This window comes from Sceloporus undulatus, chromosome 1 (assembly GCF_019175285.1).
Source record: "Sceloporus undulatus isolate JIND9_A2432 ecotype Alabama chromosome 1, SceUnd_v1.1, whole genome shotgun sequence".
NCBI classification, from domain to species: domain Eukaryota; kingdom Metazoa; phylum Chordata; class Lepidosauria; order Squamata; family Phrynosomatidae; genus Sceloporus; species Sceloporus undulatus.
Genome location: NC_056522.1, coordinates 17,852,905 through 17,875,709, shown reverse-complemented (window position 1 = coordinate 17,875,709; position 22,805 = coordinate 17,852,905). Strand labels below are relative to the sequence as shown.

Below are 22,805 nucleotides of genomic sequence, written 5' to 3'. Positions count from 1 at the left end.
TAAACAGCCTTCACTGTCTATTTGTAAGCTCCACAAAACATCTAGATACCTAGTAATGGAAGCAAAACCCAGGATAGAGAGATCTGTTGCCTGACCGAGAGCTTGGAAAGGTTACCTTTTCAGACTACACTTCCCAGAAACCGTCAGCCACCAGGCTGGGGATTCTGGGTACCAGTCAGTTTCTGGATCTCATAAAGAATCTGGAAGACACAAACACACATGCATGCATGCATGCATACATACATGCATACACAATCTTCAAGGGGTTGTGAAGAGAATCTAATGTACTTCCCACAATGTGTTTTGTATTTCTTCATTTTGTTATGGGTTTTTTTTGGTTCAGAAAAGGGTAGTCTCTTCCTCCTCTTCTACCTCCATCACCACCTTTTCCTCCTCCTCCCCCTCCAACAGCATATACAGTATGTCTATTCTGAGGAATCCTCATTGAACTCCAGGAGATTTACTCTTAGTAACAGAATCTAGGATTACAGCCAACACAAATAACATGTACTTTTGAGGAAGAGCATCAGGGAAAAAAATCATTCAGGAGGAGTGGTTTGGGGTCAGCTCTAATATGAGCTGGCACTGAATCTCTGCTCTCCACCCCGTGGAAATTGTACTGAGACACAAGTCCCTTTCCATCCATCATCCTAACTGTCATTGTGGTAAATCTCCCTGCACCCTCTAAAAACTGGTGAATTATTGCTAGTACAAAGCAATAAGAAAGATGGTCACACAGCCACAGCTTACTAAAAGACATTCCCATCTTTGCTTAAGGCATGTCTGCAGCACAGATACTTGAAAAGCTAGAAAGATAACATAAGAGTTTCCTAAAGAAGATAAAAAGATATACAGTAGAGTCTCAATTATCCGACTCTTGGTAATCCGACATTCCGTATTATCCAACGTCGGATAGGTCAGTGGGTGTGGCTTGGAGCCCTTGCCACGCCCCCAGCCGGAAAGGGCTCAAAGCAAAAAAAAATTTGCAATTTGTATTTTTATAATGATTGGAAGGCTTTCCATAGTGATTGGAAGGCTTTTCATAGTGATTGCTAGCCTTTTCCTATGACCCTCCGGATTATCCAACATTTTCGGCTATCTGACCTATGGGACTGCCAGTTTACGTTGGATAATCGAAACTTTACTGTACTTCCACATTGCTAAGTATGGAGATGCCATAGCTAATACTTACACTAAAGCAATTGCACTTGGTGAAGGACCCACTCAGAAATTCTGAATTTGAGTGTTCTGAGTATAATGAAGCCAGCATAGTTAAATAAAAAGTAGGTAAGTCTCTCTCTCTGGCTTTGCTTCACGAATGAAGATTCAGGAAGGACTCATCCCATGCTTTGTACAAGCACAGTGGTGACTAAAAAGGCCAATCCGGGACAAATATGTCCGGTTGCAGAAAGCACAGTGGAAAGTCTCCTTGGGTGATGTTTCCGGGTTGTGGTTCTTTCTGCATTGTCGTTTCTCTTTGAGACTTGTTCGCTGTGCTTGTAAATACTGTCAATTATGTTCCCCATGTCTCATTGAGTAGCAATAATCTCCTTGATAAAGTTAGGTTTTGGACTGGAAGAAGCAATTGGAGACTGAAGACATGGATCCAAAACACACTGCAGAAATAATCCAGTTTGAGACCGCTTTAACTGCCCTGGCTCAGTGCTATGGAAATCTTGGAAATCATCATTTATTGTGGCACCAGAGCTCCAGAATTCCCTAGCATTGAGCCCAGGCAGTTACAGCAGTGTCAAACTGGATTATTTCTGCAGTGTGTAATTACTTTTCTAATCAATTCCTGTTGGTTCCATTTGTTGCCCAATCTCTGGATAAATTTGTTTTTGCAGGGGGCAGGGGTGTCTTCAGTGGAACCAATTGAAATATTTTATTTTACCCATTCTAATTTAAAAAATAATAATAAAATCAACTATCAAGAATAGTACTTTTAGCAATCAAGTTTTCTTCATTCAACCCCTCAGATGTTTCCAAAAAAAATATAACCTGATTGATGTTTGGCACATATGCAATACTGATAGAAGAGAGTACTTGTATTACTCAGCTTGTCACAACACATAGTTTCACATTGATTTCCTTTTACTTTCATCAATGGGTCCCAGGTGATGGTCAGTTCCAGCATAATATCAATAAGTATCTTGGCCCATTTCCTAATGATAGACAGAGTTTGGGAACCACTGATCTAGAGGAATGAACAGATGATGCTGATGGAGAAATTAAGGAATAATTCCAAGACAACCCTGCCTGACCTTTCAGGCTGTCATTTGAAATGATGGGGAAGCTGCTCATTAGAGCTTGCACAGATACCAGCAACAACAAAAAAGAGCACAGAGGTGGGAACAAAAATATCAGTAACAGCAAGCAACACTATCATGATTATATAACAGGAAAGACATCCATAAGATATTTGCCCATTTCAGTGTACAATTATATACTCAAGGGTACAGATATTTTGGTTGTAACAAGTAATAACAGCTAGTAGTCTCTATGTGGGGGAGTGGAGGTGGTGAAAATACTGTGGGTTGCAGAGTGAAATTTAAAGCTGGTATCCAAGAGTCTAGTGTATCTAAATAATAATAATTTATTTATATCTTGCCTCTCTACAAAATGCAATCAAGGCTCCTTACAAGATTAAAATATACAGCCTGAACCCTCAGTCCACCCACCCTTAAAATACAATTTTACCATAAAGGCACCATATCCAGTCTGATCATGGAAGCTAAGCAGGGTCAGCCCTGGTTAGGACTTGGATACCAGGTGCTGTAAGATAGATTTCAGAGAAAGGAACTGGCAAAAACACCTCTGAAGATTCCTTGCTGAGGAAAACCATATGAAATGCATGATGCTGCCACAAATTAATGGTGACTTGAAGGCACATGCATAGACGTATCCGAAAACCTGTTTTAGCTCCTTTAAAATTCAGATTAAAAACCAGGGTAGATCCACCACACCACTGACAGAGAAGCCATCAGCTGCTACTGGGTACCAGAATGATTTTATTGCTGTCTAATTTCTGGAACCCTAAACTAGAAGCATAGAGGCTTGTGCTTTATAGTGTTTTAATTATTTTTATTTGTTCATTGCTTCAGGAACCTTTGTGGGCTGGGAAGCATACAGAAATACTTTAAATGAATCAATAAAATTGTGTTATGACATGGTCGTGAAATTGGGAGGCTCAGCTCTGAAAAAGAACATGCAAATGGAGGAGAGGGTTAGTTCTCTTCCCTATTTACAATCTGCGGGGAAGGGGGATCATTCTTTTTGCATTGCAATTCAGAGATGCTCTTCAAATTGCAATAGTCTGGGAAAGTTCGTGGATCATCTTCTTGAAATGGGAAAAGACTGCCCACTGTTCACTCCACTCTGATTAGCAGATATAGTAGAGGCAGGGATATGGCAGTAGAAGTGAACAGTAGCTTTTAAGCTGAGCATTGGGCAATGAGAGAAGGGTATGGAGTTTCAACTAAGAAGGAAAGGGGTGGGAAAGAAAGAGGAGGAGAGGGGAGATAATATAGTCCTCACTAAAGTTCATTAGTGAACTCCTGTCTAGTCTATACCACAGACTTATCCAAAGAAACAGACATTCATACTTACCTGGATAGGATCGGGATTCGGCTTTTGCAAAAAGAGCAGCAATTTCTAAATCAAAAGATAACAGAAAAAGAAATCAAACAAATTATTGCTAAACTAAAAATGAAATAAACAAATGTTGAAGCCTCAGGTTGCAAAAGCTTTTCTGGGGAACTCTACAAACAATTCAAGGTCCTGATTGCACTGGCGAGGATACTCTGGACCCTCCAGAGCTAACCCAACCTCCTCCCCATTACTCCAGGCCCTCTATTCCAATGCTTGGCAGCTGTTCATATGCATGCCATGCTCTGCTGCCCAGTGTGGCTGCTTCTATGATACATTGCTTGTTCTGAGATCAGAATGAAGTGTGTAGCATTGGTCACATGGCTGGGCACCCCATTCTAACATCAAAGTGAACAATGAGCACCAGCAGCAGTAGCACCACATGGCAAAGCAGGATTCATTCAGATAGCTGTCTAATATTAGAATGGAGTATTCTATGTTTTCCTGGAAGTAAACAGGGATATTTTTTTCTTTTTTAAAAAGTACTTAACAGGCCTGGTATTATCCTGTCTGTTCACACCAGATTTGCAAGAATTGGAGCCCGTGTCATTTGGACTCCCCACCAAGAAGGCAGGTGGGGAGGAGGCTGGTTTATTTAGCCCATGCAGACAGGGCCAAAGCCCTTCTTAACATGCATTTTAGCACTATACTGGGATGGTGGTGGTGTTTCGTTGCATATATATCAACGTTTGCTCTTAGTAATACCTACACCAAAGAACCTAATATCTCTGCAATCATACAGACCTCTATTGTTTATTTAACTAAATTTCTGAATTTTCCAGTGCAATTTGTGCAAGACAACTAGGTTCAATCAAGGCAGGTCAAATTGTACTTACACCACATAACAAGCTCATTGATCTTGTTAATACTAGGTTGTAAATGTGTTTTATTACATTGGTGTTACCAAATCCTTTCTGACCAATCTATCCTCATAGGTTCAAAAACCTCTAACATATTGGATTTTTTTAAAAAAAAAATCGTTATCACACTATCTAAAATTAGTGTAGAGCTAAAAATGCTGTATACAATTAGTGGACAGCACCGAGCATTATATATGTAAAACTTTATCTGATTTATCATTATAATTTGTCCAAACAATTAGAAGCACTAATTGTGCCTCTTCTTATGCTTCTATTTCTCTTCTTTATCAGGCCTTTGGTAAGACCAGTCCAAACAAAGACTGCAAATAAAGGTCTCCATTGATGCACCAATAAATTTGCAAATAGTATATTCCTTTATTAAAAAAGTTCAAGGAAACAGCAATTTAACTGATAAAATTATTTTTAAGGGAATATTACATCTGAATGAATACAATATTTGGAGCAGGAATAGCTGCCTTATAAAAGACAAGATGTCTCTTTATGTGCACCGAATTGCATAACTTTGGCTCCACATCCCTAAGCCCATATCTTAAACTTTGAAAATATAACTTCAGAGGAAAGTGAAAATAATTACTCAATGATCTGCAACAATGAATCATTGTCATTTGACAGGATCAGCTAAGAAGTAGCTGTCAACTCCAAGCATCCTATTTCCAAATGCATGGCTGGGGGGGGAGGGTGTTTTCAAAGCTAACGACCCTCTGAAAGGAGTGACTTGGAAATTGCCTGTGCCTCAGGACTCCCTAGCCCTTAGCCACTGCCCCCAGAAGATATTTAACTCCAAAGACCCCTTGCTCACTGCAGAAACCAAGAATTTTTAAATAGGCTGCCTAGAGTTAGGAGCCCCTTCCTTCCATAGCTGCTACTCCTGTCTTCCCTTTTCCATACAGGAACAGAGAGAGAGGCAACTGCTAGTTTAATGGATCATTTCACTGGGGTACTGCACCAACAGGATTCTGCATGATATTTCAAAATGGCAAATCACTATAACAACAATCTAATATCTACTTTGCTTTAGAATCCATTACTGTAATTTCTTATATTGTTGCTCTGTCTCTCATTTATTTATTTATTTTTGGCTATTCTGTTTGCAATTATATTTTTACTGATTTTTTTTGTATTTTTTTAAAATAATCTGTTGAAGGCGGAAGGATTCACTCCCCCCTTCCCCAATAAGAAATAAAATAGTCATTTTGGGAAGAAGGGTACACATGTACACACACACACACACACACACACACACACACACCATGCTGAGAGTGACACAATGGAATGATTTGATAAGAAATGTATTCCATATTTTCTTGATTGCTGTTACTGAAACAAATGAAAAAGAGATGAAGTAGTTCCAATCTCATGCATTAGCAATAATGAAAGCAACATACTTCCCAGAGACAAGCTCGGTGGAGTGGAGAAATAAAAATCTGTAGCCAGAGGGAACCTGCTAAACCAGCCATTTTCCCCCCTTTTCTCTCATCAGTAAATAAACTCTTTCTTCCTTTCTTTCATACTCCTGTGGTTTCTGCTGCTCCAAAGCTAATACACCATACACATACACAAAATAAATCTCTTCCAGACACACACCTTCATTATGGCCTCAGTGCAATAAGGTAGAAGAGTGTACACATTCTCAGTGAACAAATGTGTGCCCAACCCATCTGTTATTTACCCTCATCTTTACCAGGCTGAAGAATAGGCTAGGAAAGAAGGTCAAGACCTCCTAAATAAGCACCAGTGATGAGAAACATTACGATCTAGTGCAGTAGTTCCCAAACTTTGGTCCTCCAGATGTTTAGGACTTTAGCACCCAGAATTTATGACTGCAGATGACACCAAATTAGGAGGAATAGCTAATACCCCAGAGGATCAAACTTCAGAATGACATGAATAGATTAGAAAGCTGGGCCAAAGCTAACAAAATGACATGCTACTTGCAGTTTCTTCCCTGTGATAGGAAAGATGTGAGCATACTTTTGCTAATAATCTCTAAAATCATGAAGCTTTTTTTTCTTAAAGAGAGAGAGGGGGGGAAAGAGAGAAAGAGATGCTTTCCCAAATTTAGCTGGCATCTAGATTTGCAGGGAATTTCAGAATAAGCCCTGGAAAAAATAGGTGTATTGTCAACGGAATGAAATTTTCCTTTCAGTGGCAAATTGACAGTGACAATGCACCTCCAACTGAGTCAGGTGCCACCTTGGATCTTATCTCACAATCCACTAACCACATAACCATTTGCATAGCATGGCTAGAAACCACTGAAAGTCTGTATTGATCAATCTAATAAATCCCTTCAGCAGTCACAATGCTGAAAACTCACTTCTTAAAAGATAACAACAACAGTATATGCCAGGATTTTTATTAAATGATTTACTGATATCTTTACCCAATAAATCTTTTCAAATATCAAACATATATTGTTTATAAAAGCGTTCCAAATATTTGTGTTTTTTTTAAAAAAAACATCTTTACTTACACTGATTTTCTTGTGCTTTTAACTTTAAATGAAGAAGAAATAAAGACTTTGAGGACAAAAATAATGTAAGCTGATATATATGGCTCCTTCTAGCATTATGCACTTTTCACCAAGACCGGTTGTTTTCTAGCTTTTAGATTTTTTCATTATGCTTGGCCTTACTGATCAGATGCTATATAAATCATTTGGGGAAAACAGTCGATATTTATATATTTGACAATCTATTTACTTTCAGTGACAAGGTTTTTGTTATATTTTGTATCTCTTCACAATTTTGTTGTTTCTTATAACAGCATCAGTATGTCAGACATACTGTATTTATATGGCATATTTATATGACATTATATCATAGTTTTGTTTTGTTTTGTTTTGTTTTAAAAAGGAGGTCAGGTTGACACCACAACTGGGATCATTTGGGTGCCAAGTCAAAACTTGGCTATTTATTAGATCCTTCAGGCATAACTGATTTTATCCAGGGTGCACATATCCAATGCTTCCATTATTTAAAATTGTTTTTAATTTGTTTTAAACTGTCTGGTTTTAACTAATAATCTATTTAATGTGTTTTTAATCTTTTAAAATTATTTTTATTATTTATTGTTTTAAATTTATTTTATTGTAAGCCTCACTGAGATCTTCAGATGTAGGGTGGGATATAAATATAGGAAGGAAGGAAGGAAGGACAGACTGCTATCCAAATGCCACTGCTGAGGATGACCATAACATGATGCAGAATTTATGCATTTCACTTATATAAAAATATGAATATTCATGATGTGTGAGTGTTTGTGTGCATATATATATGACCCTTCCTTCCTTCAGAAACCTAGAAGCAATGAAGCAGGGGATAACATTTCTAATCAACAGTGACCCAAATGAAATTTTCAACAATTGTCACTGACTAAAGACAATAGGTAGACCTATTCCCAACAAGGAAAGACTCGTGTACCTGTCTTCCATGTTCTGTTACAGATGAGAAGTCTATGGGGGCAGGGGAAGCAATGCTAATCCAACAGATGTGGCTGAAGACACACCAAGTCAATATGAGTTGTTTATAAATTAACCACACAAAACCTTCACTGTGGATAAGTGGCTCTGTCAGTTTTACTTATATATGAATGTGGCTGCATCTCTCTCTGGCTGCATCCACACTGCAGAAATTATCTGCTTTGACACCACTTTAACTGCCATAACTCATAGCCATGGAATTCTGGGAACTGTAGTTTTGTGAGACATTTAGCCTTCTCTGTCAGCGAGCTCTGGTCCCACAACATACTACAGTTCCCAGAATCCCACAGCATTGAGCAGAAATAATGCAGTTAAAGTGGTGTCAATGCAGTTATGCCAGCTTATCACAGCTTTGCTCACTGGTGGGAGGGGTTGGAAACTTTATCCTCTTTGAACCGCGGTCAGCAGCTAAACAGATCTCCTTTGCCTTAGCTGGCTCTTGGATGTCAAGGTGGGATAGGGGGCTTAGGCCATGAGGCATTACATAATTACTTATAGGTAACTAGTTATATCTCTCCTTCCCTCCCTCTCTCTTTCCTCCTATCCCTCTCATTTGAGATTTTCAGTAAGGTTGCTGGAGGCAAAGGAATCTGCATGTCTTTGAAAGATTGATTTGGGAAGATTCTCTCTTTCTGCAGCAGAGGTATGGGAAGCCACAATTCTTGTGCAGCTTCTGCATCTTTGGTGTCCCTTCAAATATCCACCAGTTGCGGCCACTGACAATACGTCACTTAGCATCAATAATGCAAAATTCTAATGCATAGCATGGGACAAAGCATTCTACCTATTTGCTGATCTTTGACAACACTTCTTAATCCCATATGAGAGTAGCATTACCAGTGAAAGCAATTATATCCCCTTTAGAATGGTTGTTATATGACACAGATGTTATATGGCAAAGGTGGAAAGGTGGATAGAGGGACCTTCTGGGACTTTGCAGATAAGTGGTAGTCTTTGCATCAGTTTTCAATGTGATTTTTTACAGTGGACCCTTTCTTTCTGACAGGGAATCTGAAGAAATATGTGGAGAAAAGTGATAAAAGATGAGATTTGAGAGAGTACTGACAAAAAAGTTAGAGTCACAGAGGCTGGATGGCAATCCTCCAGTAAAATAAACATTGAATTTCATCAGCATCAGACTTGCTACCAGATGAAAGTTGGGGGCAAAAAAACAATAAGCCACTCTGATAGCCTTTTGGCTGAAGGGTGTGGTATAAATACTATAAATAAAATAAAATAAATAACACAACCCTCACAGGATAATACTATCAAGAGGCTGCAGGTGACATTAACATAGAATAGCTGGACTCTGGAGAGGCTAAAATTAACCTAAGCATCTCCAGGTAAAGGTCGGAAAAAAATGTGGCATGCAGGCCGCATGTGGTCCAAATTGTTTGTTGTTGTTGTTGTCGCACTCTTAGTTCCCCTTGGATTAGCCCAGCAGTTCCCAACCTGTGCTCTTTAGAGTCCTTAGGGCTCTGCAAGTCAAAAAAGTTAGGAACCTCTCCCCTAGACCTACTCCCAATTCGCTTAATTTGAGTAAGAGTTTTCTGCCCATCCTCAGAGCGCTAAAACTTCTGTGAAGTGCTCCAGTTCTGCTCCTTCTAGCCTCCCCTACACTCCGATAAAAGGGTGGCAAATGGCTGAAAATGAAAACAGAAGAGATGTCTCATCATTTCCTTCTTTTGGTAGGGCAGTACAATGTGCACCAAGTGGGAAAAATCCTCTGTCCATCCCTGCACCAGATGGACCAAAGGCTAACTAAGAATGAATCAGCTTCCTTTATGGTCTGGCTTTCTGAGGTGGTTATGGGGCACAATCTTCTCCAAGGCTGCATCTGCACTGCAGAAATAATGCAGTTTGACACTACTTTACCTATCATGGCTCCATCCTATGGAATCTTGGGATTTGTAGTTTTTTGTGGCACCAGAGCTCTCTGACAAAGAAGGCTAAATATCACATAAAATACAAATCCCAGAATTCCATAGCAGTGAGCTATGAGAGTTAAAGCAGTGTCAACCTACAATATTCCTGCAGGGTACATTAGACCCAAGCCTTCATAGTCCTTTAACAGTCCTGGGGCAATGTTATTCAACACCTTTATCAATGACTTGGATGACAGAATTGGGGGTATACTTATCAAATTTGCAGATGACACCAGATTAGGAGGAATAACTAGGACAGGATCAAAATTCAAAATGACCTGAATAGACTAGAAAGCTGGGCCAAAGCTAACAAAATGAAATTCAACATGGAAAAATGTAAGGTACTGCACTTAGGGCGAAAAAATGAAATGCACAGATGGGTGACACCTGGCTGAACGAGACTATGTGTGAAAGGGATCTAGGAGTCCAAGTAGACCACAAGTTGAACATGAGTCAACAGTGTGATGCAGCAACTAAAAAACCCAATGTGATTTTAGGCTGCATCAATAAAAGTATAGTGTCTAGATCAAGAGAAGTAATAGTGCCACTACATTCTGCTTTGGTCAGGCTCCACCTGAAATACTGTGTCCAGTTCTGGGCATCACAATTCAAAAAGGACATTGAGAAACTGAAGCGTGTCCAAAGGAGGGTGACTAAAATGGTGAAGGAACGACTTAGGGAGCTGGGGATGTTTAGCCTGGAGAAGAGAAGGTTAAGAGGTGATATTATAGCCTTGTTTAATATTTGAAGGGATGTCATATTGAGGAGGGAGCAAGCTTGTTTTCTGCTGCTCCAGAGAACAGGACCCGGAACAATGGATTGCAGGAAAAGAGATTCTACCTCAACATTAGGAGGAACTTCCTGACAGTAAGGGCTGTTCGACAGTGGAACACACTCCCTCGGAGTGTAGTGGAATCTCAGTAGTGGTGCTTGACATCTTGAGTCATGGCAATAGATGTTCTGTTGAGATTTCAGCTTTTCAAAGGAGCTACCCAAAGTTCTAGCTGTTGGAATTTTGGGTTTTAAGAAATCTATATAATTTCCAGGAGTGGCCATTAAAGTTTGTAGTGGAATGAAATTATACAATGCATGTCAGGTTGTATCCACACTGCAGAATTAAAACAGTTTGACTTCACTTTAACTGCCATGACTCTAACCTACAGAAAACTTGGATTTACCATTTGGTAGTTTAGTGAGGTACCAGAAATCTCTGATAGACCAGTCTGAATAGCTCAGCCAGCTACATACCCAGGTTTCTAGAGGCTGGAGCCATAACAATTAAAGTGGTGCAAAATTTCTTTAATTCTGCAGTCTGTTCAGGGTATCAGATCTAGAAAGAAGTCCAGGCCATTACATTCTGTTCAATATAGTTAAATTCCAGGTAAAATCCCTGAAAGCCCTTGCATAACCTTCTCTGAAGAAGCAAAAAAAAGAAAAGGCATTGTACCTCTCAGTTTCTGATAAGCTTTTGAAAAGGTCATACTTGAGACCACTTCCTTCACGCTAAGTAATCTGTCTTCTTCTGACATTATTAACATTGCACTGTCGACGGTATGTTTATGAGGCTTTGTTAAACAAGGTATTATGGAAAATAAAGACATTAGTGCATGCCAAGGGGGAAAAAGTAATTCATTTACATTTTTAATTGCCTATCACATTTTTGGCTACAAGTTCCATTCAGGTCATGCCTCATCTGTCTAAGCTCCACATAACCCTGACAGTTGAATGAAATTACTATGAGAAACGAAGATTTGCTACTGGTCCACATTCTGGCTCAAAGGAAATTTCCAACATGTTAGAACCTCAGAGATTCAGAACATGAAGTAAGTGACACATTTTAACCCAATAACAATGAGCAACTGGGAAATTAACTTTAGATTTTAAAAAAGTCCCACCAGATTGTAGTCAAGGTAACAAAAGCGCAACTGAGGGATGCCAAGGAAAAGCTCTTAAAGGCCTATTCACACTGATTCCATGTCCGGGCAACAACCTGCTGAGCTGTCCTGCAGGTCCATTGCTATTGCCAGTCACTCACTCTAAAGTCAGAACAAAATGCCCACCATGTAATCATTGCTAAGTGTCTTGTTATGACCTCAGAGGTGTGCAACCCATAGTGATACCAGTTGCATCAGATGGTTTAGTGAGACGCCCATGCAAAAAGATACCCCAACTGGAAACAGAGGTCCAGGTAACATGAAGAGGTCATAGCAACTCCAAGGCCAGGAGATTCCAAGCTGCCCCCAAGAATATACTGACAAGTAGAATCAATAGAATCATAGAAGTGGAAGAGACCTCAAGGGTCATCTGGCCCAACCCGCTACCATGCAAGAATACACAATCCAAGCACCCCCAACAGATGGCTATCCAGCCTCTGTTTAAAAACCTCCAAAGAAGGAGATTCCACTACACTCCAAGGGAGTGTATGCCACTGTAGAACAGCTCTTCCTGACAGGAAGTTCTATCTAATGTTGAGGTTTCTTTTCCTGTTGTTTGAATCCATTCTCTGAAGCTGCAGAAATAGGTAAGCACTCTATGATATGGTGGTCCACTACTAGAGGAAGAATAGATGGAATGCTGGGTTGATCCAACAAGGAATATACATGCCCATTGTATGTTAAAAGGGTTGCAAATAAACAATAAGAAAATCCCTATAAGCCAGTCAATGAACCAAGCAGGAGGATGCCTACAGTGAAGGGTGTGCCACCATTTTAACATCAGTGCTGATAGCAATTACTTAATTTCTTAAGTAATTTCTTTCAACTATTTTTAATCACAGATAAGCTGTCTTCAGGTGTCATTGGCAAGAAATCTCATTACTTCTCTACCTGCAGCTTTAATATGGCTAATGTTTGTCATCCATTTTGGGCATACAAAAAAGGATCTTGGGGAAAGAAGATGGGGGAGATGACATGGAAAATCTCAAGAATATGTCAGAGATTTCAAGAGGTTTCTTCATCAGTACTGAAGAGACTGGCCTTGCTAAAGGTACCATTGTGATTGATATGAAAGCAGTGTTTCAGGATACTAGATTCATAAATGTTTGAGATTCTTCCTGTATCAAGGAATGTCATTTTCTATAATACAGTACTCCAACAATCTTATGTGGGCATGAAGTTAACAACCGTTCATATCAAAATAACCATTGTATGTGCTTGAAATAAATGTATTTATTGTCATGCACTTTGGCTATGCACATTAACAAATGAAGAATGCTGCAGTCTAAATTGTTTCAGGTTAGCATCCCAGTTACTGGGCCACCTCTCTGCTACTTCATTCCTTCCCCTTCACACTAATTACCCAACATTCAGATAGCATTCTTCGACCATTGCTCATTCTCATTGCCTCGTCGTCTTTTAAGCTTTGCTTTCTGAAATAACTCCCCATACCTCCCTCTCCCTCCCCCCTTTCAATTTTTCTAGCAGGCTCTCCCAAACCTGCTGATGTTTATGTCGTGATTACATTTTTGGCTACATCAGATGTGGCATCCCAAGAATGGAGTTCACTGCTGCACATTTGTTCTAGTAGTATACTCATTCACAGCACTAACAACTGCACCATTTTATTTGCTTCCTTGATAAATGATCACATGTGAACTGAACACTACATGTGTAGGCTAAATATGCATGCATCTCATTGATGGCGAAAATATTATGTGATTGACTGCAGATCACACATCACAGTGTGCATCTTTCTCTTGTCCTCTCCTAATCAAGAGATTATGTTAAAATTACTTTGATTTAAAACTAGTTCCTCTCCTATTTTATGACCATGTCAGTTGCTAGGTCAGGTAGTTGTTGCCAGGTTTTCAAAAAAGTAATACAGGACAGGATAAATTCATGACATGCAGTGTTGCTAACCAGGGAGTAGCTATGAACAAGTTTGCGTTCTGTCTAAAAATGTCAAATGAAAGTATGAATTTCAGTTCAATTAACCATTTATTTCACTATAAAATGTAACATAGTCTCAACATTCATATTACATGATACACACATTTCTGCCTATATGAAGAGTCTTCACTCCAAAATATGGGGATATTGGCATCTTGTTCATTCTATACAAAAGGAAAAGCTTTCCAGACTTCAAATAAGGGACATCCCTTATAATAAGAGGTACGTGGCAACGTGAAGGTCAGTGAACAATAGTGCTGGAATGGTGCATTGTTGAAAAGAAGAAGAAAAAGTAGGGACAGGACTGTGCAAAGGCCAAATGAGATTAAGTACAAGCATGCAGACAGAGAATAACTCAGCAGAAACAATGTATGGCATATTGGGAATAGCAGCAAAATAATTGGCACCTCAGCTGCTTCACATGGAAGGCTATGGCCACTGAGGAAAGTGTTTCAAGTTAAGAAAGTCCCACCATAGGAAATGGCATGTTGCTGGAATGCGTAATTCAGCTGATCTCTGAAGGCAGCTTCTGCTTGGGCAGCTCTTCTCTCCTAACAGCTTTTTATTATTGATTTATTGATTGCACTTTTACATCTCCCATGAACCAAGGTTGCCTGGGTGGTGTACAGTGTGTTAAAAATATAAAATTCAACAATAATGTAAAATAAAAAAGAGACAAAAACAAAAAGGGCAGCAGAGAATAACATGCTTCAGTCTAAAATAACAAAAACTAAAGCAAAATATCCAAAGATATAGCTGTGTTAGTCTGTAGAATCAGTATGTAGAGAGCTCTTGTAGCATCTTTGAGAATAACTAAAAGAAAGAAGTGGGAAGCAAGTTGGCAGCCAACTTTTTTTCTTTCAGTTAGCCTCAAAGGTTCTACAAGCCCTTTTTACATACTAAAGCAAAATATATGTGCAAAGGTGTAGACACCCTAAATTGTCATTGCTGCTGTCTGCCAGAAGTGCTAAGGTGGAACCTGTCACCATTTCTGGGGATGATTTGTTCAGAGGAGGGTTATTGTAGCCTTCCTCTGAGGCTGAGAGAGTGTGACTTGCCCAAGGTCTCCATCTGGGTTTCCATGGCCAGGTGGGTATTTGAAACCTGGTCTCTGGGAATCTTGGTCCAACACATAGGCCACTATAGCACAAACAGTTCTGTAAACATGGCAAATAAAAGGGATGCTGAAAAGATTACAATAAAGGCACCAGGCAAGACTATTTAGGAAAACAATCTAAAGACAAGATGTCACATTTGAATCTGTCCTCAAACTTTTCAGAAGTACTAAGGGGGAAAGAAGAAAAAAACTCTAATGGGTTAAAGTGAGGATTGAGCAGACTGAGTGGCCCATTTCTGACAGATGCATCTACTGTAATTTCATTTCCTTTTATTAATCACAAAGGCAGTTCTTGGAAGCAAGTACCCTCTATGAAGAAAAGTTTTATGAAGAAATCTGTAGAGATTCACTCTGTGGACAGACTAACCATAAATAAAATAAATTGCCTGGTTGGCTTCAAAGGAATGATAACTTTTGGCTGAATAATAAAAGCCCCAGCAAAACTGGATTTGGATTTTCATTGTAGTGATTGCAGATAGTTTTTATTTTTACCTAAACCCTCAGCATTCTCATCTATTCTTTTTATACAGTAGCTTGATTTTCAGTCCAGAGGTAGTCAATATTGAACACTTTTAATGTTGACTGATTTTTTTGTGGTAGTATTACATGGCTTATTTATATGGACTAATCCAAATTCCAAGCTATTTAAGACGGTTTGTGAGATGTTAGTATGGAAGTATGTAGTTTGGTTCACTGTGGTGGATGGCAGACTCAGCAACCCTTCTGGTTCTTATAGGTGGCTCCCATCTTTTTTCTACCAAATGCCTCTTTAATCAAATCTGTATCACTTAGGATGCATCTACATTGTAGAAATAATGCAGTTTGACACCATTTTAAGTGCTGCAGTTCCATCCTATGAAATCCTGGCATTTGCAGCTTTACAAGATCTTTAGCCTTCTGTGGCAAAGAGTGATGGTGCTTCACAAAATGGATTCTGGTAGGATACTGTAGGATGGAGCTATGGTAGTTAAAGTGGTGTCAAACAACTGCATTCTTTCTATAGTGTGGAGGCACCCCTAGACAGTGACTTCTGAGAAATAAAACCACTACGTACTCCAGTAGGCAGAGTCCTGGTAGTAAGAAATGAGTCTCTCTCATATGGTTATAAAATGCCCTGAAGTGTTGAAGTGCCTTCTCAGTGTTGAGAAATGTGCGTAATGTTTTCTTTCTTTTTTCCTGTTATATTTCTTAATAAAGTTTAATAAGTAAATAAATAAATAAAATGCCTTGAAGGCCCTGAAAAGGTCTGGATGGCAAAAATAAATTAATATAAATTAAAATAAAATTATGGATTGTGTTAAAACAGGGGAAGAATGAAAATGTTCAGTAGCTTTATTGTTGATCAAACTGTACTTGTTCCAGTGATCATAAGAACTGCTAAGGAAACTTGAGCCTTGTTGCTTGACACACAACCATAAGTAGGCATTTTCCAGGATTTACACAACCACTGAAAGCCCAGTGTTCATATGACTACTTTGCACTGCTCCTTGTATTATCCAGGTAATGGGAGACAGGCATGAAAAGCTTCCATTTCTTCATTACCTCTTTAGTCGTTGTATAACTTCCATGTTTTTTTAAAGCTCAATGTGTGATTCAGAAACACCTCCCTCCAATTATGTGGTTAGATTCATTTGAATAAAGGGAACTTCGTTATTAAAATTAAGTGGGGGGGGGGGGGGAGAGGAGAGATCCCAAGGTTATTCTATTATTTTGTCCACATTTCCCCCAAAAGGTGTATATCTCCATTATATGCATTATCATTTCTTCTTTATTGTGATGCATCTCTAAATTCCAGTTTCCGTGTCCTCAGAACAAGATGAGAAACTGTCAAAGCGCTAAGTTTGGCGGGTGGAAAATTAATTTGGGTCACTCTGTAGTGGAGTCTCTATAGCAACGGCATGCAAAATGTAGCAGGAAAGTGCTTCATCAATGTTAATATAACATCAGGCATTCACCACAATTTTTAATCAATGTAAACTATAATGTAGGCTTCGTAATAAAGACGGTGTTGAACAGTCAGGCTCTCAGCCTCTCCTTTGTCAAATCCCCATGCATCATGTTCATCACTTCATTTTCTTCGCACCAGTATATTAAAAGCTTTCAAATTATTATATTGCAGGAGTATCTTTTGACAGGGAAATTTCACATGTTTATAGCACTTTTTAGAAATGATGCAACTCCCCGCCACATAATAAATGAGCAAAATTCCCTTCCTGGGAAATGAATATGCAAGCAGAGAAGATAGTAGAAAGGCATCTAGAAAATTTCATAACTGTAATGCACATTATTTGTGGTGATGGAGAATTACTAGAATTTCTTGAAATTTCCTGAAATTTCAGTTCTGGAGAAATGACACCTTTCAGATATGCAAGCCCTTCCTCAAAATAAAATAAAATTGCAAAATAAAAGAAAAAGAAATTTCACTGCAACTGGAATTCTGTATGTGTGAATATGTGCTTTCAAGTTGTCTGTTGGCTTATGGTGACCCCATGAATTTCATGGGTTTTCTCAGGCAACAAATTCTCAAAAGTGGTTTTGCCAGTTCCTTCCTGTGAAACATAGCCTACAGAACATGGTATTCAGTAGATAAGTCTACATTCAAACATAATGTCCACTGGTTAGAAAAATTACATTCTTGTACTACAACTTCCATGGGCATCATTTTCCAAACTCTGGGAATGTGGAAGCTTCAGAAACTGTCTTTGATCACAAGTGAATAGGAGAAACAAGGCCTGTTGATTCGATTGCAAAAGTTGAACTGCTGTGGTACTAGGCTGTTTTGGTGTATCTGACACTTATTAGGACTTTTTTTTGCTCAATGCAAAGTATATTTAACAGTATAAAGTATATTTAACAATATATTGTCATTTGTGTGTGGGGTTAAATTAAAGAAATAAGAACTGGATGTCAATACTCCTAGACAACAATGAAAAGTGGTAGGAGATCATTTCAAAATAATGAAAGCTGAATAGTCCACAAAATCTTATAATCTTTAAGAACCCACAAGCCTTCCTCTGAGGCTGAGGGTCTCATTTGCCCAATGGTCACCCAGTGGGTTCCCATGACTGAGCAGGCATTCAAAACCTGGTATTTCACAGTCCTAGTACAACACTCAAACTACACCATGCTGGCTCTCTCCTGACTTTTGTATCCAATGATATCTTTTTATACATAAGGATCCTGTCTAGTTCTTCCACAGCTGCCTTTTCAAGTCCCAGTCTTCTTCTCAATTCTTGACTACTGTCTCTATTTTAATTTATGACTGAATCAAATTATGACTGAAAATCTTTAACTACCCTCTAGCTTCTTTCGCATTGCTTTAAAACCTAAAAGTATGTTGCATGGTGTGACATGATGCACATATAAGTTAGCAGGTATTTCTTTTCTCATATTCTTAAAAAAAAAACAAGTCTTGAACAAAATAGGCATATAGGATTTAATGACGACTAAGAAATCCACATACAACCCAAACTGGCATGTAACAAGATGAAAAGATCTAGGGAACTAAAAAGACATTTACAAATTCCTAGCTTAATATATTCAGCCTTAACCTTTGATTGATCATTCATATGCGAGGATTTGATTTTTTTTAAATTGGCTTTCTAGAAAAGACTTGGGTAGGTTTAGTGGAGAAAGGACAGAGAGTTGGCATGCACCTACTGTTTAAAAATCACTCTGAAGGGTTCGGCTGAAACAGCTTGCAGCTGTTCCTGGCAGAAGGAACAATAAGAATGTGTTATATCTTTTTTTCCACCAGCTAAAGGAAGATCTATCCTGTGGAATATCACACTGTGAGAATTCAGAGTGTCTCTTTTGGTGACTCATCCTCTCTCTCCCTTGAACAAATCCTTGAGACTGCCACAGAACATATTTTCAAAATTCAAACAGTTCTGGTCTGTAGGTCTACTGTTAGCTCCCTTATCATGAGCTCAACACACAAGTTAATTTAAAAGAATTCAAAACATTATTAGGACTAAGAAACACCTGCTGCCTGCTTTTTTTTCAGGGATAGATAGACAGAATTTCAGTCTTACAGTGTATCAGGTGTTACTACCTGAAGTTTTGAAACATCAGCAATTCAGATTCTAAGAATGTAGGAATAGTGAGGTAATTCTGGATAATGAGCCATATTTCAAGTAGAATCACTTTTTCTAACAGCATAGTTGTGGTTCTGTTGTCATTGTGCCTTCAAGTCATTTCTGACTTATGGAGACCCTAAGGCAAATCTATCATGGGATTTTTTTTACGAGATCAGAAGAGGTTTGCCATTGCCTTCCCTTGAGGCTGAGATAGTGTGACTTGCCCAAGGTCACCCATTGAATTTCATGTTTGAGCTGGGAACCAAGCCCTGGCCTCTAGAGTTGTAGTCTAACACTCAAACCACTATGCCGTGCTGTCTCCCAGACTCCTAACTATAGTGATTTCATTCAGATATTTCTCAGTCCAATTAGAATTGCTGTCGGAGCACATATCACTGCTGGAGCCACAGTTGTTTTTATCTCAGTTTGTAGTTCTTGATAATTCATAAACTTTCCCGCCTATTTGTCAGTTTGATTCTTTAAGTCTCACAGGCTACTTAGGTCACAAATTTTTTTCCCCCAGATGTGTGTTCCTCCTGGTTCTTTAAGGATGCAAACTAGGGCTTGAATGTTGTTACTAGTTCTAAGTAGAGTAAACCCGATGAATCATTGGGACATACCTATGAGCTGACTTACCAGTCAGCAGTTTATTGAATCAGTCTACTCTCGTTGAGACTGACCAACAAGACTTAACTCAATATTTTTTGCACAGACTTTAATGTATTATTACAGGTACTTTATCATGGCATTTCTTTATACTCAGTGTGTGTGATTTTGCTGCACAAATTTATAATATGGCCAACTGCTTCATGGTTCTCTTTACATAGATTATGTTACTATCCATTTATTTTTTCAACATTTTATTATACTATTTTGTTTTTTAAAAAATTATTATAATCATGATATGAAATAGGACGAGGCAGGTTATATTGTTACTTTTCTCGACAGGTACAATAAATGAAGGATGTAGTAAAGTCTTAATTCTCATCATAGAATTAAATAAATCTCCCAGTGCTTTCTTGCAGATGGTTGCTTATTTAATTTGCCCCCATAAATATTAAAATTTCATTTTTTTCCCTTTTCTGCTGGGGAAAATGCTTAGAATTTTCTGTATTTTTCATTAGTTTTTTTTTTTTCATTTTGGAACTTTCTAAGCAGATTTCTTTTATGCAGAACAAACTTATTTTGTGCAAATAAACTTGTTGCACAAAATTCCTTGTATTTTGTATAGCTACGTCCTCTCTCTCAGGGAGGAAAAAAATTATGTGTGCACAATTTTTGTGCACAAACATAAAAGATTGCCAAAATATCCCAAAATGCCAAAAATGACTGTGAGTTATGTAGGCTAACACTGAGAGATCACCAGGTTGGCAAAGGGTGAAACGTAAATAATAAGAAGCTGCAGCTCCTTAGTAAACCTCAGACAGATTAACTCCTGGACAGGCATAAGCAAAGCTTAAGATAGCCATCCTGCATTGTTGCTTGTCATCAGTAGCTGATACTCAGGGGTACAGTGCCTTTGAATATGGAGGTTCAGTTACAGTGGAGAGATTGTGAATTTTCTAGTCTCCTTAGTCACCTGAGACCTTAGACATCTCAGGCTACTGCATTTATATCCATATATATATATATATATATATATATATATATATATATATATAATTTATGCATGATGTCAACATTATTTTCTTTTGTATGCCTGGATCTATTGCCAGTCTTCAAACTATCCAGGTTTCATCTGCTTTACTCTTCCATCCTCAACCTCCATATGAATGAATTGAGTTGTCGGATGGTATTACTTGATCCATGACACATAGGGAGCTACAGGTGTGGGTCAATTTTACTGGAAAGCAGATACAGTTCAACACAACCCATCTCAGGATCCAATCCACTGGTATGTTGTAGTTGCCTTTTTAAACTGGTCTAAGGATAAAGATCTCAATTGTTTCATTTTTACAATGTAAGTGTTGGCAGCAGGTGAAAGATTATCTAAAAATATAAAGAATAACGCCTGTAGTAGAACTTCACATTGCGTTATTGACACAAGCATATAAAAATATCTCAACTGCAGAGATCTTAATTGGTTTTCTGTTCCTGAGAAACCAATTAATAAGCTCACCAGGGACAGGACTGGAGTAAATTTGAATTGTACATTTCAGAACTTATACTGCAAAACCACAACTTGCTTGTAATACAGCTACTAATATCTTAGATTTCTATAGTATTTAACTCCTCTGAAAATGCCACACAGTTTCTCTGTGGGTGCATGTGATTCCTGGCAAGGAGATGAATAATATTTTTGCAAAACCTGCAGGCCATAAACATAATTGCATGAGAAATAATTAAAGGTCACCAGACCACTGTAAAAACTGTACATGAATTTCAGTCCCATGCCAGGAGAAAGGCTGAATAAATGGATAAATAAATTAATAAATATATTTAAAGGGTGAAAGTACTTCATTTTAACCAATTATTATCTATATGTTATTTCGAGATAGGGATCAAAATAATATTTATTTTTTTAAAAAAAATTGTTTTTGAAAAGTTTGAAAAACATGTTTCTTCAGCGTTGGAAAATCCTGAAGAAGATTTTTACAGTTTTGGACCTATTTGATGCAAAATGTTGACAGTTGCATGGAGGGCAGAAAATAGTATTTATGAAGGGAGAAACCAGCTTGTTTTCTGCTGTTTTCTGTGCACAAAATGTTGTTTTTGGTAAGTTTTTTTGCAAGTTTTGCAAAGAGTAAGTCCTCTAACACAGCATTTTGTGTATGCATGCTTCTAGTTATGCAGAGAAATATCATTTTTTAAGGAGAAAAAGCATTTCCTAAGCAGAAAATACTGTTTGCTAAGCCTAAATGCCACATTCAACTTTTCTGCAGAACTAGTCCTGAACTACAGATAGTCTTTGAAGACTGAGTTTTTGAAGGCTTTCTCACAGCAGGAAGAAAGCTCTCAAAATTAATTGCTGTTTTCTTTGAGAATGAAATTAATGAAGAACTGCATTCCTTTTTCCTGGACAATCTAATAATGCTAAGAAAAATACCTAGATGTATATACTGGCATTCATGAAATTTTGTTCAAAATGTGATGGGAAATGAATGAGGATGGGGGAGTCCTCCATAGGTGGAAATTTGAGAATTTCCAAGAACTCAAAACAACATGTATAAAATTAGCACAAATTACATAGTGACATCTGGCTTGGACAATGGTTTTGGGCTTCTATCTCACCTTACTTATTTTGTATTCTGCAAGATCTCCTCCCTTTTACAAGGCATAGATTTATATGCACAGAATCATGCATACAACTGACAAATGTCAACAGCTAAAAATGCATGCAATTGAAAAATATGCAAAAAAAATCTCACCCCCAAACAACTCTATTCTCTAACATTATATGATATGGGACTAAGAGAAAGAGGGAAGAGGTGCTGGAGCTGTCTTGCTGTTGTTGTGTTCTATTGTTTAAGTTATAAAAAGGGAAATATCAAAGGTGAAAGTTTACTGAAAATGCACACCACAATGCATAAGGCTGAATCCGGTGAACACAGAGGTACTTGTGATAGGTACCCCAAGTCCAGGCAGGGAATTTTGTCATCCAGTCCTAGATGGGGTTATTCTTCCCCTAAAGGACAAAGTTCACAGTTTGGGAGTACTCTTGGACTCATCCCTACAATTGTCATCCCAGGTGGATGCAATGGCCAAGAGTGCTTGGTACCAGCTTCGGCTGATACGCCAACTGCGACCCTGTTTGGACCAAAAGGACCTTGAAACAGTAGTACACGCA

The 22,805-nt window shown here is 38.3% G+C and overlaps 1 protein-coding gene across 32 annotated transcripts in view; it reads right to left on the bottom strand.

Annotated features, from left to right (window-relative positions):
• NRXN1 (neurexin 1) overlaps positions 1-22,805 on the bottom strand; it is a 1,287,750-nt gene that overhangs the window by 1,006,312 nt on the left and 258,633 nt on the right. For 11 of the 32 annotated variants that reach the window (XM_042451209.1, XM_042451219.1, XM_042451256.1 and 8 more), the window contains one exon: positions 3,610-3,654. The exons of the other annotated variants lie outside the window; for them this stretch is intronic. In XM_042451209.1, the coding sequence (XP_042307143.1) occupies positions 3,610-3,654 (45 nt within the window). The remainder of the gene's footprint in view (positions 1-3,609; positions 3,655-22,805) is intronic. 32 annotated transcript variants of the gene reach the window in all.